The following is a 20,832-nucleotide window of genomic DNA, read 5'->3' on the forward strand; positions in this document are numbered from 1 at the left end:
AAAAATACAGAATCATAATAATATACCTATTTCATTATCCATTTGGTCTGATGTTGACTGTAATTCTTGCTGTTCGGATGACTGTGTTCGTGAAGAAACTGCTTCAGTGGTTGTAGTCTGACATTCTATTTCAACCTCTCCTAACTCTCCTTCAATCATACTAGTGATCCCACGTACAAGGTCCAGCAAACAATGGAATGCCACAGACATAGCATAGCCTTCTGGTATAGTTGGGGGCTCAACTTTGTCCAACATCTCTAAGCTGAAATTACGGAAAAAAACAGATGCTTAATGAGAAGTCACAATGGTGAAAATACATATAACTATTTCCATAATTTGAGATTATAGAAATTAAGATTAACAGAATAGCAAAAGTAAATGGCCACTACTGAGTTTGTTTCCTTTGGCAGATGGATCTCTTCATGGTATCCTAAGAAACTGATTAGAAATATTAAGGCCTGACCAGTGCTGTAACTAATTATTTTAATAATTAAGTCTTTGCCTCTCCCCCAAGTTGTGCCATTATTTTCACTAATTGTTGATATTAGAAAAATAAAGACATACATAAAATTGAAAAACATAAACAGATTATAAATCATCTCAAATTCCAACTTAGGTGTTTTAAAATAAAGTGCTATAAAATCAAATCAATTCTATAAAGAAGAAAAGATGCTTTCACACTGGGGAAAAGTATTACTGTGAGATATCCAGCTCATCTATTTTCCTATCATCTCTGGTACAATATGCCAATAAAGTAAGATAATATTTAGAGCATCAATGTGTCACATCCAAATTTTAGAGCAAGTTATACTCCACAGTTAGGACATAGCTTTCAAAAGGAAAGATGACAAATTTTTTGTTTAAATCATGGAAAACAGGGAATTATGGTTTTAAATTCCTTAAAATTGAATTCTGTCAAGATAATTCAATGAAAAAAGAATAATTCAATGGGAGAAAGAACTAATGGTGCTGGAACAACTGGATATTCACATGTAAAAGAGTGATGTTGGAGCATTACCTCACACCATATACAAAAATTAACTCAAAATGAATCAAGGCATAAATATAAGAACTAAAACTAAAAACTCTAAGAAGAAAACAGGAAAAACTGACCTCAAATTACAAAATGGTTTGTTAGATACGATATCAAAAGTACAAGCAACAAAATAAAAAATAGATAAATTGAATTCATCAAAATTAAAAACTATTGTGCTTCAAAAGAACACTATCAAGAAAATGAAAAGACAATCCACAGAATGTAAGAAAATTTTTACAAATCATATATTTGATATAGGACTAGATCCTGAATATTTAAGAACCCTAACAAGTCAATAATAAGAAGACAACCCAATTAAAAATGAGCAAAGGATCTTAACAGACATTTCTCCCAAGATGATATACAGATGGCCAATAAGCACTTGAATAAGATGCTTAATGTCATCAGTCATTAGAGAAATGCAAATCTGAAACACAGTGAGAAACCACTTACCTGCTAGGATGGATATAATCAAAAGACAGTAACAAGTATTGCTGAGGATGTGGAGAAATTTAAACTGTCATACGTTGTTAGTGAAAATATAAAATGGTCACCTGGGAAAATAGTTTGGCAGTTTATCAAAAAGTTAAAGGTAGAGTAACTAAATAAATGATCCAACAATTCCACTCAGAGGTGTATGTCCAAGAGAAATGAAAACATACATCTATGCAGAAACTTGTAGGCAAATGCTCATAGCAACATTATTCAGAGCCAAAAAGTGAAACAACCCAAATGTCCATCAACTGATGAGATAAACAAAATGTGGTATAACCATATAATGTAATATCATTCAGCCACAAAAAGAAACAAAGTACTGATGCAACCTGTAACATGGATGAACTTTCAAAACATTATGCTGAGGAAAAGAAGCCTGACATAATACAGTATTTATTGTATGACTCCATTCATAGGAAATATCCAGAATAGGCAAATCAATAGAGACAGAAAGTAGATTAGCGGTTGCTAGAGGGTAGGGAAAGGGAGATTGGCTAACAAACATGGGGTTTCTTTCTGGAGTGATGAAAAAATTCTGAAATTAGATGGTGCTTATGGTTGCACAGCTTTTGAATATAATAAAACCATGAACTGTACACTGTAAAAAGGCATAGTTTATGCTATGTTATTTATATCTCAAAAATAAAATCGAAATCTCTAAAGATCACAGTAAGAAAAGCTAATAGAAGTAATTTCCAATCTTAAATTCGGAAAGTCCCCAAATCATAATCAGATAAGATAGGAAATTTACAAAGATGAAAAATTCAGAATAAACAACATAAACACCAACATACACCTATCATTTACTGAGCAATTATTCTCAACCTGGGACACTAAGGCTTTTTTTATGTATCTTATGTAACTCCTCACAAAAGCCCTAACAGATACAGATGATGAAACTGAGGACTAAGGTGACACAGTTATTAGTCAGCAGTTTTTAACCCAAGTTTGACTCTAAAGCCTATCGATTTAACCCCTGTGTGCCAACTCTGAGCATTTTAAAATTTAGGTAATCAATAAAAATATATTTACATTTTTGATCAAGAAATTTAAGCTCAAATGGGGGAAGTAATGTTTATGGCGTTAAGCTTTGCCAAGCCAATAATCTTATAGACGCACATACTAAACCAATCAGTGCTAAGCATCTCGTTATACAAATCTGTTCTCAAAGAATGTATGATTTATTGGGAAAATGCTTCTAAAACAGATAAAATAATCCTAAATATCAGAAACACTAATTTCCAAATTCTATGGTATAGACTGTAAGGACTAGAATAATTAAGAGAAAAGGGTAACTTATACTTATTTTTATTTATAACACAAACTAAGCAAAGTCCACACTTTCTTACCTGTTTCAGAGCTATTTTATTATAATTACTACACAACCACTTTTAGGTAACATGTAACCCATTTATTTAAATATTTTAAAATTAAGGTCAAGCTGCAAAAACTTCCACAAATCCAACTCTGAAGGGAGTCATAGTGCAATAAATCTGAAAGAATATAATGTCATCAATACTGTGTCAAAACTACTTTTGTCTGTACAGCACTTAAGTTTTCAAATTATTACACACTTAAGAAGTCAATAAAAGAACTGACTATATAATTAAGGTTTATATGTATACCTTCAAAGAAAACAGTGAAAATCATTTTATACTAAACCTTACAATGAATGAATGAAAGATGCCAATTCAACAGGGAAGTCTCAATGTGAACATACTAACCCATGTACCAAAGAATCCCCCAAATTTCTGGCTATTAATGATTCCAGAAATGCATAATCTCAGTATGTACAGCACTAAAAAAATTATTTATATATTCCTTTAGAGATTTAGCCCTAACCTTGTTTTCAAGAAAATTAAGATCAAGTAAAATGAAGTGTCCTACTCAAAATCATCGCATTTAATAGAACTAGTTAAAAATCCAAGTCTCTTAATTGATGACAAGTAAATAATCAATAAACAATTCATTCTAGACTTTTACTAATAAAAAAGCAACTGTACAACTTGGCCAAATATTCACTGTCCTGTTGTTTTTTAATTGAAGTATAGTCAATTTACAATGCTGTGTTAGTTTCTGGCGTACAGCTTAGTGATTCAGTCATACATATATTTACATTCTTTTTCATATTTTTTCATTGTAAGTTATTACAAGTCGTTGAATATACTTCCCTGTGCTATACAGCAGGACCCTGTTGTTTACCTATCCTATATATAGTAATATCTGCTTATCTCAAAATCCCAATTTATCCCTTTCCCCTTTGGTAACCATAAATTTATTTTCTTTAAAAAAATTTCTTTTTTCAAATGTGTTGCACTTTATTTATTTATTTTAGTGGGGAGGTAATTAGGTTTACTTATTTATTTATTTTTAGAGGAAGTACTGGGGATTGCACCCAGGACCTTGTGTATGTTATGTACTCTACCACTTGAGCTATACCCTCCCCCATAAATTTGTTTTCTGTTTCTGTTTTGTAAATCAATTCATTTGTGTCATTTTTTTTTAGATTCCAACATATAAGTGATACCATATGATATTTGTCTTTCTCTGTCTGACTTACTTCACCTAGTATGATAATCTCCAGGTCCATTCATGCTGCTGCAAATGGCATTATTTCATTCTTTTTTATGGCTGAGTAGTATTCCAATGTACGTATACACCATATCTTCTTTATCCAGTCATCGCTCAGTGGACATTTAGGTTGCTTCCATGTCTTGGCTATTGTTGCTAATGCTGCCATGAACACTGGTGCGAGTATATTTTCAAACTGGAGTTTTCTCCAGATATATGTCTAGGAATGGGACTGCTGGATCATATGGTAAATCCATTTTTAGTTTAATTTTCTTAAAAATTTTAAGGAATCTCCCTCCTGTTTTCCATAGTGGCTGCACCAAAGTACATTCCCACCAACAGTGTAGGAGGGTTCCCTTTTCTCCACAGCCTCTCCAGCATTTGTCATTTGTGGACTTTTAATGATGGCCATTCTGATTGGTGTGAGGTGATACCTCTTTGTAGTTTTGATTTGCATTTCTCTGATAATTAGCAATGTTTTTATTTTTCTTCTTCAATCACACATCCTCACTCTTTCCCTTGAATTATATCTTTGCTTAATCTTATTTCCTCAGATAAATCCTTTCTGTTCCTATCTTGATCTTGGTCCTTCTCCATCCCCTTAGAATTCTGCTTTTTCCTCCAAATTAACCATTACTCAAGGTGATACTACGTGTTTGTTCGTGTATTTATTTATTGACCATCTCAATCACCAAAATGTAAGCTCCACAAGTGCAGCAATTTTGTTTTGTGCTGGAATTGTTTCAATTTAAAAAATGAGGTGGGGAGATGAAAAAGATAATTATTACTGTCTCCTTCAGTACTAGAAATCTGATTCTTTTACAACTTGATACTCAGTGTACTCGAGTCATTAGTCTCTGGAGCAAGGCAAAGCCTTCATGAGACATTAGTAACTTTAATATCTTTCAGATGGCTAAGAATAACAATATTTCAGTCCTCTATGACTCTTTTTTACAATATTAGGCAAAATAAAGCTGCACAGTAAAATATCATAGTGATGATACAACACAGACTGACATAACATACAAATTCATGTTTTAAACTAGTCAGAGATTCTGCTTCACACTTTAAGTCTTGATTCACTGTCACTGAACAGTGTTGTGATGATGCATATCAATTACTCAAAATATATGAATTAACTGCCTCAGTTACTGCGGCAACGTTAAACCTATGTAGTATTGGCTGCTTCATCTCTGTAAGCACTACATTTCACTAAGACTTACTAAAGAAAAATCAGCAGTACACTGCTACATATGTATTTGTTAAACTGAAATGGTCAAGGACAAAAAAATTTTAAATAACACATGTGGAATCCATTGAATGTTTTTAATTAATTAAACTAAAAGTTCCATGTATTAAATCCTAACAAGGTGATTAGCTAAACACTTAACTGTTTTCACATACAGAATCCTGAAAGATAGATATATCATTACTCCCATTTTACAGTTGAGGAAACTGAGATTTTTAAAAACTAATTTGCTGACGGTAACTCAGTATCAAAAGACCTAAGTCCAAAGCCCTGAAATCAAGCCACATACTTAAATCAAAAATCTGTACAGTATAGCCGAATAGGACCTTAGGTAAAGAAAACACGTTCTGTTTTATAATGCCATTAATAGCCTTCAAATAGTACAAAAGAAAACAAACAAAATCCAGTCCTAGATAAAATTCTCAAAATATGACAAAATAAAATTAGTTCTTGAACATGTTAGAAATAGTAGGTCTAAAATTTAAAATATAATGCAGAGAGAAACACTTCAGGATAAAGCGTAGTCCCCAACAACACCACTCCTTACAAAGCAATGTGACCACTACTTACTAGGTTGCTTTAGCACTGCCTTGCACTGTCACAGTCAGGATAGGTATCCAAGTTCCTCTATATTCGAACGCTGGTAGCAAAGTAACACCTCCACCAATCCCCAGCATTCCTGAGTTAGCCGGTGCTGAAACAGGGCCGCCCGGATTACTGTTTCCTGTTAGATACGGGAAAGAGAGCAAAGATACCAACTTACTGCTTAATTACAAATCCATAATATTCAAACACTTGGCCAATTAAAAAAAAATTTTTTTGTTTTTGTTTTGGGGGAGGTAATTAGGTTTCTTTATGTATTTTTTAATTAATTTTTTATTTCATATTTTAGTGGAGGTACTGGGGGTTGAACCCAGGACCTTGTGCATGCTAAGCATGCACTCTACCACTGAGCTACACCCTCCCCCTGATCAACTTTTCAAAAATTAAGCTATTGGACTGGATATTGCACAAATAAATGAAATTTATCAGTCCTGTTTCAGCTACTGTAGAGTCTCCCTGTTTCCCCAAAACACCATTTCCTTCTCTATATAAAACATACTAATAAAGAAAAATACTGACAAACTTTATAAAATACCTTTGGTTAAATCACTTTTTATCAGAGGTGGGAATAAAGGATAAAAAGGACCACTAATCACAGAGGACAAAGTAGAAGAGAAGTTAAAGGGAACAAGAAGCTATGTATTGAGTTCCAAACTTAAATCACATTTACTCGTTTTTTTAGAAGAATGATGAATAGTCCTAAGGTAGTAACCAAAGTCTTTAAAGAGAAGTACCAAAGAAGATTGATTCTAAAATGAAGATTAGCATCTAAACTTTTGTTCTTATGTAATTAGAGGAACTGAAAGTATGTAAGAGAAGAAAATACACTCTGGAAAGAAATATGCACAGCTGCCTCAGTGGGATGAAACTATTCTTTAAGTGTAAGTCTTTACACTTACATATAAAATACAAAATATTATAAAGAAATACAATAAAATATTATAAATGCATACATTTAGGTAACCCCAATTCTCTAGTCACAGGATTTCTATGAAATATCATCTCAGAGTAGCGAATATTGTAAATTACAGCAGAATATAAAAACCAAAATACGATAAGCCTTTACCAGCTTGGTTTGTTGTAGCAGGATTTCCAGTAGGAGGGACAAGAAACAAGGACTGGATAAAAGATCCCAGTGCATTCACAATATCACGAAAAACCTTGGTAGAATGCTGTTTCATATCATACGACTGACAAAATGACCTGTAAAATAATTTTAAATGTTTCTGGAGAAAATATTTGAACATATTAAAATTTTCAAACATTTTTAAATAGCAAGTGATGTTGATAAATCAGTCTCAGTGCAATACTTTAAAAACTTCTTCATCACACCTAAGTGATTTTACTAACTCTGGACAAAGGTTCAGACTGAGGTCAATGTTCTTAGAAAAAAATTATCTTGCCCATTTTAACTCAGTAAATTCAATTGAGGGCAATCACTAACCACACTTTTTGCCCACACCTACACCCCTCCATCTACATACAACACACAATTTTCTTTGTTTAGAACCCTTCCTACCAGCATAAATATTATCCTATCCATTTAACAAAATATTGCGAAGGTTCTACCTCAATAGCTGAGGCTGCACACAGAGTCTGTGTATCGATTCCACTGCAACAGCTCGTAGCCACTGCGGTTTATCTGCATCCAGAAATTTCACCAGAAGTGACAGAAATATTTCACATTCAGTTACCTAAAAAATACAAGATTTGTAATAATATTTCTTTAAATCTAAGAACTATAAATTACATTCTTGTTTTTAACTTAGTGCTATAGACAAACCAACAAAATCTTAAAATTTTAAATAAATTATCATTTGTAATGAGGAGCAGAGAAAAAGAAAGGAAGGGAAAAGAACTTACGTATGGAAAAGCTAACAGTAAAAATAATCAGTGTCTCTCTAAATACATCATCGAAAACTCACACCAGTGATCTTCCAACATGGTTTCATCCTTATCCTTGAGAAAGCACAATGCATCATCATGCCACCTTCATTCCTGGAAGACGGCATGTATCATGTATGCTCTACCCTTCAGTAATACCACAAAGCTTTTTCTGTATGTTCTTGCGTTGCTTAAGAAGCAAAGAGGCAATAAGCCAAAGAATGTTTGGCATTTATTTTCTAGTAGGAAAACAAGAAGGAACCTGTAGCAGTTGACAGGTGTAGGACACACAAAGTACTAAGAACAAGGCTTGGTGCATAGTTTTGCTTTATTAAGTATTAGTTATTACCTTTGTTATTAATATAAACCATCTCCTCTGCAAGCACTTTGGAAATAAAGAATATTTATTCTTTATTTCTCAAATTTTATTTCACATTCTCAACATTACTTATTAAATATCTGATGACTGAGTGAACAAACAAAAAGTAACCAGTTAATTCAAAGGTTAATGGATTGTTTCTGTCACATATTAGTTGAGGACACAGCAGGACCTCTGAAAGATAAGAATTAACCTGACATTGTGATCACTAGGCCAAACTGAATCTTACTTCTTTATCAGGCACAGCAAGTTATTAGACGTTTTAGCTGGGGGTGCCCCAAAGAGTGGCCATAATGTGGGGCAAGGAATTTCGAGAACAGAGGAGCCCTCAGGAGTTTAGCCCAAAGTTTTAGCAGTTGGTATGTTCTAATGTCTTTAAAAGATATTTAAAAATAGGACATGAAGATAGAGTAGGAGGGAGAACTAAAAGCAATTTATCCTTAGACTGCTATGACTGGGGAAGTCATAATGCAGAGGTTTGTCACTGTCCTAAACTTGATATGGTCAAAAAGCACTAGATCAGAAAACACGACTCAGCCTCTTTATCCACCAACTTTGCAGATGACAAGCAAGGTAACTTTCTTATAAATAAAGGATAAAAGTATCTGCAACCTTCTGAGAAATCAAATGAGGAAAATGTAAGAAAACGCCCCCTAAACATGACATAGTGACACGTAAGTACAGAGTGCTTATTGTTTTTTCTAAATAAAATACTCCTTTTTAGTAAAGAACTGAGAAAGAATCATGCTAGTGACTCACTGAGCAATAGTTGTGTCTACTGAAGTTTTAACAGGAGTAGGTCCTTCAAAATGTGTATGATCTGTTTTAGAGGGAAAGTGGAATGTAAACGTAATCATAGAATTGAAGAAGGCTCACCAGTTAGGTTTTGAGGCCAGGAAATAAAGTCGCTCAGAAACATCAAGTGTATCACAGCCAAAGGAAAGATTAATGTTATAAAACCTGCCTTGAAGAGTTTCCTCTCATTTCTCCTCCTATGAAAAAGTGACGACAGTACAAATCAAACAATCACTCAGTTTATACTGTAGCCACTGAAGTCTTGTGATTTGGGTAAAAGAGCCTTTCTCCTGAGGTCTGGAGCTTTGCTCTCGCTTCCTCCCTGCTTGCCAAGTGTGAAAGTCTGATCAGAGAAGTCGTGGCTGAGGACAATGAATTGTTCTCAAGGATATCAATGGAAGATGCCTATTATGAATCTAAGTAAAGCCTTTCCCCCACGGGGTTGCACTCACATGACACAGGTATCTATGGCCTAAGTCCAGTTCTCATGGCACAAAGATACTTCATGAACTCCATTATACTAGCATGAACAGTGATGAATGTGCGTGAATTCCTCTAGTCCTTTGGTAGCAGGTAATAGTCAGGAGACAACTAATGCTTAAGATGAATCAGTCATCCTGTCGGAAATTCTCACTGAAATATCACACAGATACCTGATAAGAAATCATATACATATGATAACTGTTGGCTTAGGAGACAATGAAGAAAGTCTGGTAGAATTCTTAAATGCAGGAATTTATTTCTCAGGGGATGGTTAGAGTTAACAACCTTATAGATGATAGACTTGTTAGTATTAAGATCCACTGTTAGAGAAATATTTGTAAAGAAGTGGAAAATTAAACTGCACGAGCCATTTAGTCCATTCATTTCTTTAAAAGTAGTAAGTCAAAGGTAGAATGGAGACATGTTAGCCATTTATAACTAAGTTTAGAAAATTAGGAGGTATCTTTAATGAATTTCTTACAGGTAACTTCTTAAAAGAGATCTCTGGGCATGGAGGCTAAGTGTTTTAGAGGACAGAAAAGCACCCAGCTCAGATGATAGAAAGTGGGAAAAATATTGTGTGCTAGCTCTATTATCTCTGTACCTGAATGACTGGGCATTCTATTTCCTCTAGTTACTCTAGATGTATTAACAGAAGATTAGTTATCTTCACCTCTGAGTTACTTGATAGAATATGAGATAAGCTGGTGAATACTGGCGGAGAACACTGATTCTCCAGTGCAATGGTCCCAGAAGTGGGGTCCATGGACCTCTGGGGGTCCCTGCAACCGTTGCAGGGCATCTGTAACATCATAATTACTTCTATAATAATGCTAAGATACTACTTGCCATTTTTAACATATTGACATTTGTACTGATGATTCAAAACAATGGTGGGTAAAACAGATGGTGCTTTAGCAAGAATCAAGGCAGCAGCACCAAACTGTTCTAGTGTCATTGTATTCTTCACCATCATACACACACACACACACACACACACACAAGATTTGTTTCACTTAAGGACCACAATCACAATGAGCAAGACTAAAATAACAAATAACAAATAAAACACAAATCACTGAATTTATTATATGTGACCCATACATGCATGTCTTTTTAATTTTCTGCGCAACAAAATGGGAAGTACACGTGAAGCACTTTTGCTGTGTATCAAAGTACAATGGTTGTTTGGAGGAAAAGCACCACTGAGAACTGACCTAGTCACTTTTTTCCCCTATGGAAGTCATTTTAACTGAAAGAGCGAATGGCAAACTATGACTATTTACACTTGTGCATATTAGAGACATTTTATCAAAAATTAACAAAGTAAACCTGTCACTTTAGGGGAAACAACTGACAGTATTTATTACCAATGGTAAGACTGAAGCTTTCAAACAAAAATTAGAATTTTGGAAAATTTGTATCTGCTTCTGTGACCTTGATAGCATCTTAATAACAGAAGATTTTTCTGATAAATGGTTGCTGATATTAACATACGTCATTTTTGGTACTGTATAAAGTGTTAACATTTGGAATATCTGCACAACTAAAATAATACTACAAAATCATGCATGGGTTAAAAAAAACAAAGCACAAGATGAATCAATGAATTTTAAGGTAACAGAGTATAAAAATGTCATTAATATGGTCTCAGATTCTACACTTTTAAAGCGTCACTGGTTCAGTTTGGTGTAATATCAAAGAATATCCACTATTAACTGAAAAGGCCACTGAAATAATTCTGCCTTTTCCAACTACGTATCATTGTGAGGACAGATGCTTTGACTGAAACAACATATCACAAAATAATGAAACAAAAAGAAAGTATGAGAATCCAGCCATCTTCTATTAAGCCAGGCACTAAAGAGGTTTGCAAAAAACACAAAACAATGCTTTTTTGTTCTTTGGAAAATATACGGATTCTTCACAAAAACAAATTTTATTTTTATGTTAACATGTAATGGGTTTCAGTATCATCTCAGACTTAATTTTTAATACAGTAAATAATGACAGAAATAATCCACATAAACAAAACCTCCTCAGTATTTTTACTGAGAGGCCCTACATCTGAAAAGTATAAGAATTACTATTCTGGTATGTCCTTTAAGAGACATATCATTTTCAGGTTTAAATAAAGAAAATGCAAGAAAAATAAGAGAGAAGCATTCCACGTCACTCACATATCTCACCCGACAACTACCACACTTTTTTAACTTTTGCCCTTGGAGAAACTAGACTACCTGGACTGTCCCATACTAATGAATTAAGTTTCAATCTAACAAATTATAATGCTGAGGAATTAATATCTTATATACATCTGAAGAATTCATCCTTGTAACACCGCCCTAGAGCTGCCTTGTTGTGAAGGGCAGTTTTACCAGTTGGTCATCACTCCCAAACGATGAGTGAAGTACAGAGTAGGTCTTTTTCTTCTTTTAGGCACTAACATTCAATCTTTTCTGCATCTGGCTGTGCTGTTCTCTCTCCTCATTCTGCCCCCTAAATCGAGGAGACTAAGGTCAAAATAGGGAGAATGGGATAGGAGCAGTACAAAAAACTTGGCACTGGCAGCCTTGGAGAGGGGAAGAAATGAGAATTAAGAAAACAGTAAAGCATAAAATGCAGTGGGGTTAAGAGCGTGCATGTGGGGGTCTAACAGAAGTACTTAACATCCCAGCTCTTCAGCTTATACACCATATGATCCCAGGTAAATTATATAAATATCCTGAGCCTCATTTTTTCAGTTGTAAAATAAAAATGAGTGCCTGCTTTATAGGGTTGTAGTAAAGTCTACATGAATTAATAAATGTAAAAGCACTGTGTAGTATCCAGGATCTATGCACACAATGACAGCAATTTCACCCAAAATGGAAATTACTACGGAATAAGGTATCTGATCCCTGAAAAAGTCACTGGATGAACTGCTAGATACCAGAACTGATGGACAGAAACCAAGTGCTTAGTCATCTTGGGCTGCCATAACATAATACCGTAGACTGCGTGGCTTAGACAACGAAAATTTATTTCTCACAGTTCTGGAGGCTGCAAACCTGACATCAGGGTGCCAGCATGGTCGGGCTCTGGTGAGAGCTCTCTTTCTGGCTGCCTTACCACTGTGTCCTCACACAGCAGAGAGAGAGCAAGCACGCTCTCTAGTGTCTCTTCATATATGGTCAGTAACTCTCTCCTGGCGGCCCTATCTTCATGACCTCATCTAATCTAATTATCTCCTAAAGATCCCGTCTCCAAATACCATCAAAGAGGAGGTTACAGCTTCAACATATAAATTCTGAAGGGAAACAATTCAGCACCAAGTTTTATAAACATAAAAGATAGTTAAGTTGGTAATTCTTGATTCAGGGACAGAAACAAAATGTGAATTCTGCATTGATTATGCTGAGGATGTAAGCATGCTGCATTATGGTGGAGAACAGAAGAGAGACTTGACTCTCCATTACTGACTAGTGGCTAGGAAAAGGAAAAGGAGCGATGTCTTCTCCTCCTACAACCTTATGTTAATTTAATTAGTTAAACCTGCATTTAGAGAGGGACAAGACATAAGCCCGCCTAAGACAACTCGGATAATACTTAGGAAATAAGGAGTGAAGTGATACATATTTGGCTTCGTCACAGGTAATAAACTCAGTTTTTATTCATTTTGGGAAGTCTTCACTTCTCCTTCATTTTTGAAGGAAAGTTTTGCTGTATGTAGTATTCTTGGATATAGTTTTTTCTGTCAACGTGTCTTCCCTGGGCTTGCGTGTGCTTGTTTCTACTCTGGAGCTCCCTCTTGTGTCTGTCTGGAGTACTGCAGCCTGTGGTGCTGTACCAGCCTAGGTATCCGTGCTTCCCCTGGTGTCTGCCTGTGTTACTACAACCTCCCTGGTGCTGCAGCAAGCCACAGGGCTTGCCTTTGTTCTCAGCTGGTCCTCAGGCACCCAAGTGTGTTGCTGCCCTTCTTGTCAGTGTCCAAGAGTTGGATAAGACAAAAATCAGTCCCTTGAGCAGTACCCCCACAAGTCAGAGCGCTGGTTGCACATTTCATCTTTCTTTCCCACATGAAGGAGAAGCCCTAGATTGGGAGTTTTCTCTTGACCATACCATGCTGTGCTGTGCCAGGAGTGGGATGAGGTATATCCGGTAACTGCTACGGCTTTCCTACCCACTCTAATGAACCTTTACTTGGCCTTGTACTTGCCTGGGTGCTGTAATTTCTAAACTGGTTTCTAAAGTTCTTACAAAAGCAATCTGGTCTGTACATCAATAAGCTGGTGTCTCCACAGGGCACAGAGTGCCTGGAGCTTCCTATCCCACCATTTTGTCACTCTGGTTTACATTTTTTAAAAGCTTCTCCACAAACAGACTATAAACAAATACAATACAGAAAATATAACAGCTGACAGGTATAAGCTTTCCACCTTTGGAGAAACTAACCTACTTTTCGTTTACTTTCGGCAAATGCAAGCTGACCTTTCAAAATTTCTAAAATTTCACCCATGTAAAGACTCAAAGAATTTCCCTCCATTTTAATTGTATATAATTAGACAACAAAGTCTTGATTTTTCAATTAAATATAACTATTGGAAATTATATCAAATACTCTGCATGTTGTGGGGAACATGGTTTGTAATTTTCAAAAAGTTACAACAAAAAAGTCCAAGCCAACAATTTTGAGTATATCAAAAGACTCAAACCTTTGGCACCAAACCCCGATTGCTTACGTTCCTTAAATAGCAATATATTCTGAAATGACTTGATTCCTTACGGTATTTCCAAACAAAGTATTGAAGACAACAATGCGTATTATAGATGTATCTTATGTAGCCAGAAATAATAACTACAGTCCTTATAAAGATTATTTCTGAATGCATTTTGCATAAATTAATTTGGAATATGAAAAGAAAATCTATGACAAGTGTAACATATATAGGAAAAAAACTTTATTTTAAAAAGGTCTCCACGGAATTTACTTTAACTACCTATACTATCCAATAGTTTGTAATGTTGCTGGTTATCTCTAACATTTAGCTTGACTTTTCACAGCAGATGATCAACAACTATTTTTGTTAATTAAAATTAAGGACATAAATATTAAAATTTATACAATGAATTTAACATAAAATTAAAAAGAAATATAATACACCATTTTCTCTGAAAAATATTATTTAAATGTTTAAGAGTAAACCATTACATCGATAGAACTATGATCAGGAGTATCACAACATATCCTGCTTCCATAAATTTATACAAAATAGATACAATATTGGACTGAAAGTAAAAATTGATTTCTAATACTAAAATTCACCAAATCTTATAACAGGCCATGATTCTTCTTGCCATAAATGAAAAATACCATATAAACATAAGAAAGATTCAAGAAAGGAAGGAATGAATCTTTTGGGTACCTAGGAGAATACCTGTATGTACTAAAAAAAAAAAAAGATCCACATAACTGAAGTTAAAAAGCTAAACACACTATAATAAATCATCTAAGAAGAGATTTCAAGCAGTTACACACACAAACATTTACGAAAATTAGCACTTACCAAAAGACTGTAAAATTGCTTAATCAGAACAGATACCACTCTCAGCAAACGCATGCAGATAGGAAAATACGGTTTTTCAACTGGTGCTGGAGAAGATGAAGTGCTGGAACCTTGTCTGAACTTTATATTTGGAGAAAAGAGCTTTATCACAAGAGGACACACCCTTTCTTTGAGAAGGAAACTAAATTCCTGATGCTATTTGCAAAGATTGAAAAAAAAAGAAAGAAAAAAAGAATTAACTTTGTACTAAATGCTTACAAAACAGTCTCATTGGTAAATAATACTCTTTAATAGTACGAATAATGTAGCCTTATTGTAAGTTTATACAGTTTATTATTTTACAGTTTGCACACGATTCTGAAATTAGTATTGCTCTTTGAGAATGTAAAATCAAATGATAACCAATATTTCAAGTTTTAAAAAGGATCTAAATTAAAAGGAACATATAATAATTTGGGAATTAAAATATTTATTACTAACAATGTTAATTTTAGTAGGACACTAGCAATTAAAAACATTAAGAACAGAAGAAAGAAAACAGATTATACAAATTCAAATAGATAAAGCATTTAAATAGGCAGCTGAGGAGAAAACCCTTGATTAATAAAGAATAATAAATTATATAATTCATGGATTTTATTTAGCAAAGATAATAATTCTATTCATGCATAGAAGATTTATTAACCAACTTAATATTTTGTTCTACTTAGATTGCTTGAACAGAACACAATGAGCTGATAAAAACACAGTGACAAACACGCATAATTATTTTAATGTCTCAAATATATATTATTCTGTTGTTTAACCATCCCAATTTTATTGAGGATGAGAACAAAGAAACAATCACAAAAATCAACCAATCTAATACTTTAATCTCTCAGAAAAGGAAAAGACACAGAGCAGTTTATCTGTTCAGAATCACAAAATGCATCAAATGTATCTTTAAGAAGTCAGTCACTCAAGAAAAAAAATTAGCTTTACTAGAGGAAAAAAGAAAGAAAACACAGATAAGTGAAAAGATAAAAATGAAAGCTTTGCCTAATCTCAACTCCTGGAGATAAATTAGTGAGTCATTGTTGACTCCAAATATGTATACTTCTAGCTTTTTATAACCATTTTATGTACTTTTAATTCTTCCCCCCACCAAAAAATGGGATTTTTTTAAGAGCTATGTGATTTGAAATTCTACTCTCACATCTACAGCAGTTTCACTGACTGACAAAGTGAAAAGCATAGTTAAATCCATTTTCATACTTTACTAAATAACCTTAGGTATTGGCTAATTTATAAATATTACAGACAAGTCTTAAAAGTTTTATCTATTCAGTTTTCCCCCTCACTACTCACCTAATTACAACTGGCTTTCCTCCACAACCACCACCAACTACTTCATGTCTACTGGAACTGTTCTCAACATGATCTCTGTAGCCAAAGCCAACACTGCATTTTCAATCTTATCAAATTTCTTTGAAGCGCCTGACATAAATGATTACTTGGCTGATCTTGAAGCTTTCCTGCTTTTGTCTTATATCAGGCTGTACCATTTAACCATTTAACCATTTAACGATGAGGTTTCTCAGAGCTCCAGAAAACCAGGCCCTCACATCCTGCTCACCGCATGCTATCATCAGAGCTGATCTCATTCACTCCCATATCTTCAGTTAGCAACTATAGCGAAGTTAAGATTTGTAACTTTAGCGCAAAACCCTACTTCTGTGCTCAAGATGCATAAATTCAACTACCATTTTGTGTACACTCAGGTACCTCAAAATGAGTAAGTTAAAAACAGAATACACTACCCTTTCTAGCAAAAGTTCTGCCCACAGAGTATTAGCAGCAAGTAACTCACTGCTCAAACCAGAAAGCTAGAAGTCAACCTTGATTAATAAAGTATAATTAGCTCTATATATCACTGACTTTATTTTGAAGAAGGTGAAAGGCTGCCTTTGTCCTCGCAATACTTACCATCTGGCTGCTGGCTGGTGAATACGCACCAGGCACTGCGCCAGGGGAAGGAAGTCAGGGTCATGCTCAGTTCTGCCTCTGCCCTTAGACAGCTTATTTTCTTTTTAAAAGAAAAGGCAGATTCTTTCTTAGGGTCACTGCTGTGGAGTATTCTTTCCCTATTCTACCTATTTCTCCCAACTAACTCCTCTTTATCTCTCAGGTAAAAGCTTCATAGCCTTCATTCGTCACTAGTTCTCCACCAGGTTTGGTACCTGTGTTACTCATTTCCATAGCACTTTTTTACACTTTTTCCTCACAGCACTCTTCACATTTTATTGTTCAGGTAATGTTTTTTCTTCCAGTTAGACTGGTAAGTGTCATAAGGGCAGGAATTTTATGTGTCTTATTTAAATTCTGTATCCTTGGCGCTGAATATATAGACCAGCACATTGTAAGGGACCTGTAAATTTTGTTTGGATGAATTAATAATGAATGAATGAAAGAAAATAAAAATTTATCTCTTGAAGAAAACTTTCAGGAGTAAATTTTAGGATCTTACACTGAATATTTCTTTTTTCCTCCTCTGAACTGCAGCAGGAAGAATAAAATAGATTTATTGCAGGCACTATAAATCTGGAAACATTTTTTTCACATCTTTCCTGACAAAATTAGAAAATACAATCTAAACTATGGAGATTAATAATTCAAAATCATTTACCAGTTCATTCATTCAAGTATTTGTCAAACACCTGCCGTATACCAGGCACTAGAAATAAATGGCACTCAGACAACAGGGAACTAAGTCCCTGCCTCACAGAGTTTCCCGTAGGGAAAGAGAGAAGATAAACTACTTCACAAATACCTATGTCAGGAGGTAACAAGTGCTATAAAGAAAAATAACAAGGGGTAAGAAAGGGCGCTGGCATGAAGAAAAGTAGCCATTTTACACACGGTGGTTGGGGAAAGTTTGTCTGATAAGTTGACCATGGAGTAAAGACCTCAAAAAGAGGAAGAGAACAAGCCACACGGGAGAAAAGCATTCCAGGCCCCCGAAGCAGGAGTCCACCTGGGTCATTTAGGAACAACAAGAATGACAGTGTGACTAACGGATGACGGCACTTACAAACTATGAAACCTTAGACAACTTATTTAACCCTCTGAAAGTCTTAGCTTCCTCCTGTGTAAAGCAGGAATAATTGGTACTTCTCAGGCACTGTGAAGACTAAAGGTACATAAGGAACTCAGCAAAGTCGTCGTACGGCACAGGCAGTCAAAAGTGGCAGCTGTTGAGACTAGCATTTTATACAAGACTGCTAGACAAGTTATAGCTAAACTTACCCTATATTAATACAAGAAATGGAGTCATCAGTTACTATGGCTCATTATCACCAAAAGCATTTAACAGCTGTCTAACACAGACCAAAAATTACGAACCCTGTAATAAAATTTCAATCCCAACTCCTGAGCTAAAGGATCTTCTACTTTAGTGGTACCTGATTCACACACCTTGTAGGTAGGAGCAAAGGACAAGTTAGACGACTAAGGGGGGGCCGCATGGTAGGGAAAAGAGCTAGAGGAGTAGTTAGAAGATCTAAATTTTAGTTCAAGAACTGCTAATAACTAAGGAACCCTATGTAAATCACTGAACTATTTCTGAACTTCAGCTTCTTACAAACAGATAAAAATTCTGAATTCTTTCTTACTTTTTCCCCTATTAACCTTCTGTTTTGAAATATTCTGTATCATTCATGGAATTTATTAAGCACTGACAACTTTTTTCCATTTAAATTATGCAAAAGCACACAGCAACATATAACCAAGTAAAAATCAGTAACAATTTTTTAGGATTTTAAATATTACAAAAAGAGTTTGCATATCCCATTCCTTCATACACCCCCTGACTGGGAAATGTTTGACTAGAAAGATCCCAGGGATCACTTCTAATGTCAGAATTTCAAGATGCTTGGGCATTACTAAAATGTAAGATAATATTAAATTACTATATGTTTAAAGGTAATAATTATACCTTATTGAGGTATAATTTTTTGCATCTTTTAATGTGAGAGAAAAATACATGTTGCTCTCCTGAAAAATACCTGTGAAAAAAATTAAAGATTAATTTTGTTGCAAGATACTACAAACAGCTTACTTGTAAAAAGACTTGTGGAAAATCATTCAGGACTGACTCAAGTAATTCGAGGCCAAACGTTCGAGTCATTTCTGTCATGCCTACTAGCCAGTAAGGGGCATCAGCATTAACCAACTGGCACAGGTCCTGGGAAAATAAGTCAAACAATAAACAAAAACAAAGAAAACATTTCACATGCTGGAATGGAATGTGCTTTTCAAAATTCATAGTTCATAAAACTTCTTTAAAGTATTTCTTGTTATATAGTAGGTTTTACTCTTTAGAAACTAATCACTGGGAATTCAAATTTTGACTAAATGTACACTTGATTATATAAGTAAACTTAATATATAGAGTGCACAGATAAATGGTAAATCTAACATTCTTTTAATGAAAAACCACTTAGAATAACCCTTCAATCAAAATCAATATTTCCAGTACAGGTGACTCTTACTTTACTTAAGAGATTTATTTATGCAAAACAGTGTAAAAATCAGGTACTTGTATATCAAATTACATTAGTAGACCAGAGATTCAGTACTTTAATCTTCCTATTAAAGTACTTATTTTATATGATTAGCCATCCCTAATATATCTAGTTCAAGGTTTAATTCATTTTATTTCCTTAAAGTACAACATAACATTTTATTATGTTAATAAGCTATATATGCTTTTTAATGTTTTAGAATTTTTTAAAATACAGGTATCATGGGCTTTTCTAAAATTTGCTTTACCACTTAGCTTTTACAAAAGACCTACACTAGCACCCATTTTCTCTAACTGAAAGAAATCTGAAGGGGATTTTCACTTTTACAAAAAAAAGGCAAAAATGAAAACAGCGTACAGCATTTGTTTTGCAGCGAGCCAGCTACGGAGGCAGCGCTCACTCTGGGCAGTAGGGGCAGCACTGACAGGCTCTTCCCCGGGAACCACACTCAGCTTCTCAGCACGAAGCCGCCACCGCTCTGAACCGAGTCGGTGAGCGTCTGTGCTTCCCTCCATTTACTCTGTGTCTTTGTTAGGTCATTATGTCCTAAGGTACTGCTTCTTCGCTTTAGGCCATTCTGGGTTATGAAAGCTTGCACAGAAATGCTCTACTTTCAGATAGCGGGGGAAACCTGAACTACTTTTTATACTTTAAAATTGGACAACTTAAAAAGTGACACTTAAAAAAAACCAGATCAGAGGCAAAATTCCAACATCAAAAATTCACACAAAACTATGTTCTATAATAAAAATTTTTATCAACTGAAATACCTGGAAAAGCATGTATGCATCTTTAGCACAAGGTTTGAGGGCACTGACAGATCTTCTGTTACTATTTCCTTGGACTAGTACTGGTTGTTCTATAATATCTGCAGTCAGAATAAGAGAAGTTTTAGGAGTTCATAACGACCTTTAACTTAAACTTTATATACTATTTAAAAGGTACATTTAAAATAAAAACTTATTTATAGAAGTACAAACTTAAGTATAAGTTCAGGACCATGTCTCCAAAATGGAAAAGAAAAACTGGGCATCCCATTTTTATAAAAAAAAAGCCATAAAAATCACTCTTCCCCATCTTACATTCATTTTAATAAGCTCTGTATCTTTATCCATACATTTGATCTTCCCAGTAACCCCTTCTTTGGCCCCTTTATTTCATGGTTTTGAAATCTGCCTTTAAATATCAAACGTATAAAATTTACCATATGGTTAATTCTTCTATTATCT

At 34.6% G+C, this 20,832-nt stretch overlaps 1 protein-coding gene across 2 annotated transcripts in view; it reads right to left on the reverse strand.

Moving 5' to 3' along the window:
- Positions 1–20,832, reverse strand: part of MON2 (MON2 homolog, regulator of endosome-to-Golgi trafficking) — a 100,207-nt gene that overhangs the window by 54,764 nt on the left and 24,611 nt on the right. For both annotated transcript variants that reach the window (XM_006218072.4, XM_006218071.3), the window contains exons 6-12: positions 20,374–20,471; positions 19,138–19,263; positions 15,042–15,236; positions 7,524–7,648; positions 7,021–7,157; positions 5,922–6,075; positions 27–262 (exon numbers count right to left, since the gene is read on the reverse strand). In XM_006218072.4, coding sequence (XP_006218134.1) covers positions 27–262; positions 5,922–6,075; positions 7,021–7,157; positions 7,524–7,648; positions 15,042–15,236; positions 19,138–19,263; positions 20,374–20,471 — 1,071 coding nt within the window. The remainder of the gene's footprint in view (positions 1–26; positions 263–5,921; positions 6,076–7,020; positions 7,158–7,523; positions 7,649–15,041; positions 15,237–19,137; positions 19,264–20,373; positions 20,472–20,832) is intronic.

This window comes from Vicugna pacos, chromosome 12 (assembly GCF_048564905.1).
Source record: "Vicugna pacos chromosome 12, VicPac4, whole genome shotgun sequence".
Taxonomy (NCBI): Eukaryota; Metazoa; Chordata; class Mammalia; order Artiodactyla; family Camelidae; genus Vicugna; species Vicugna pacos.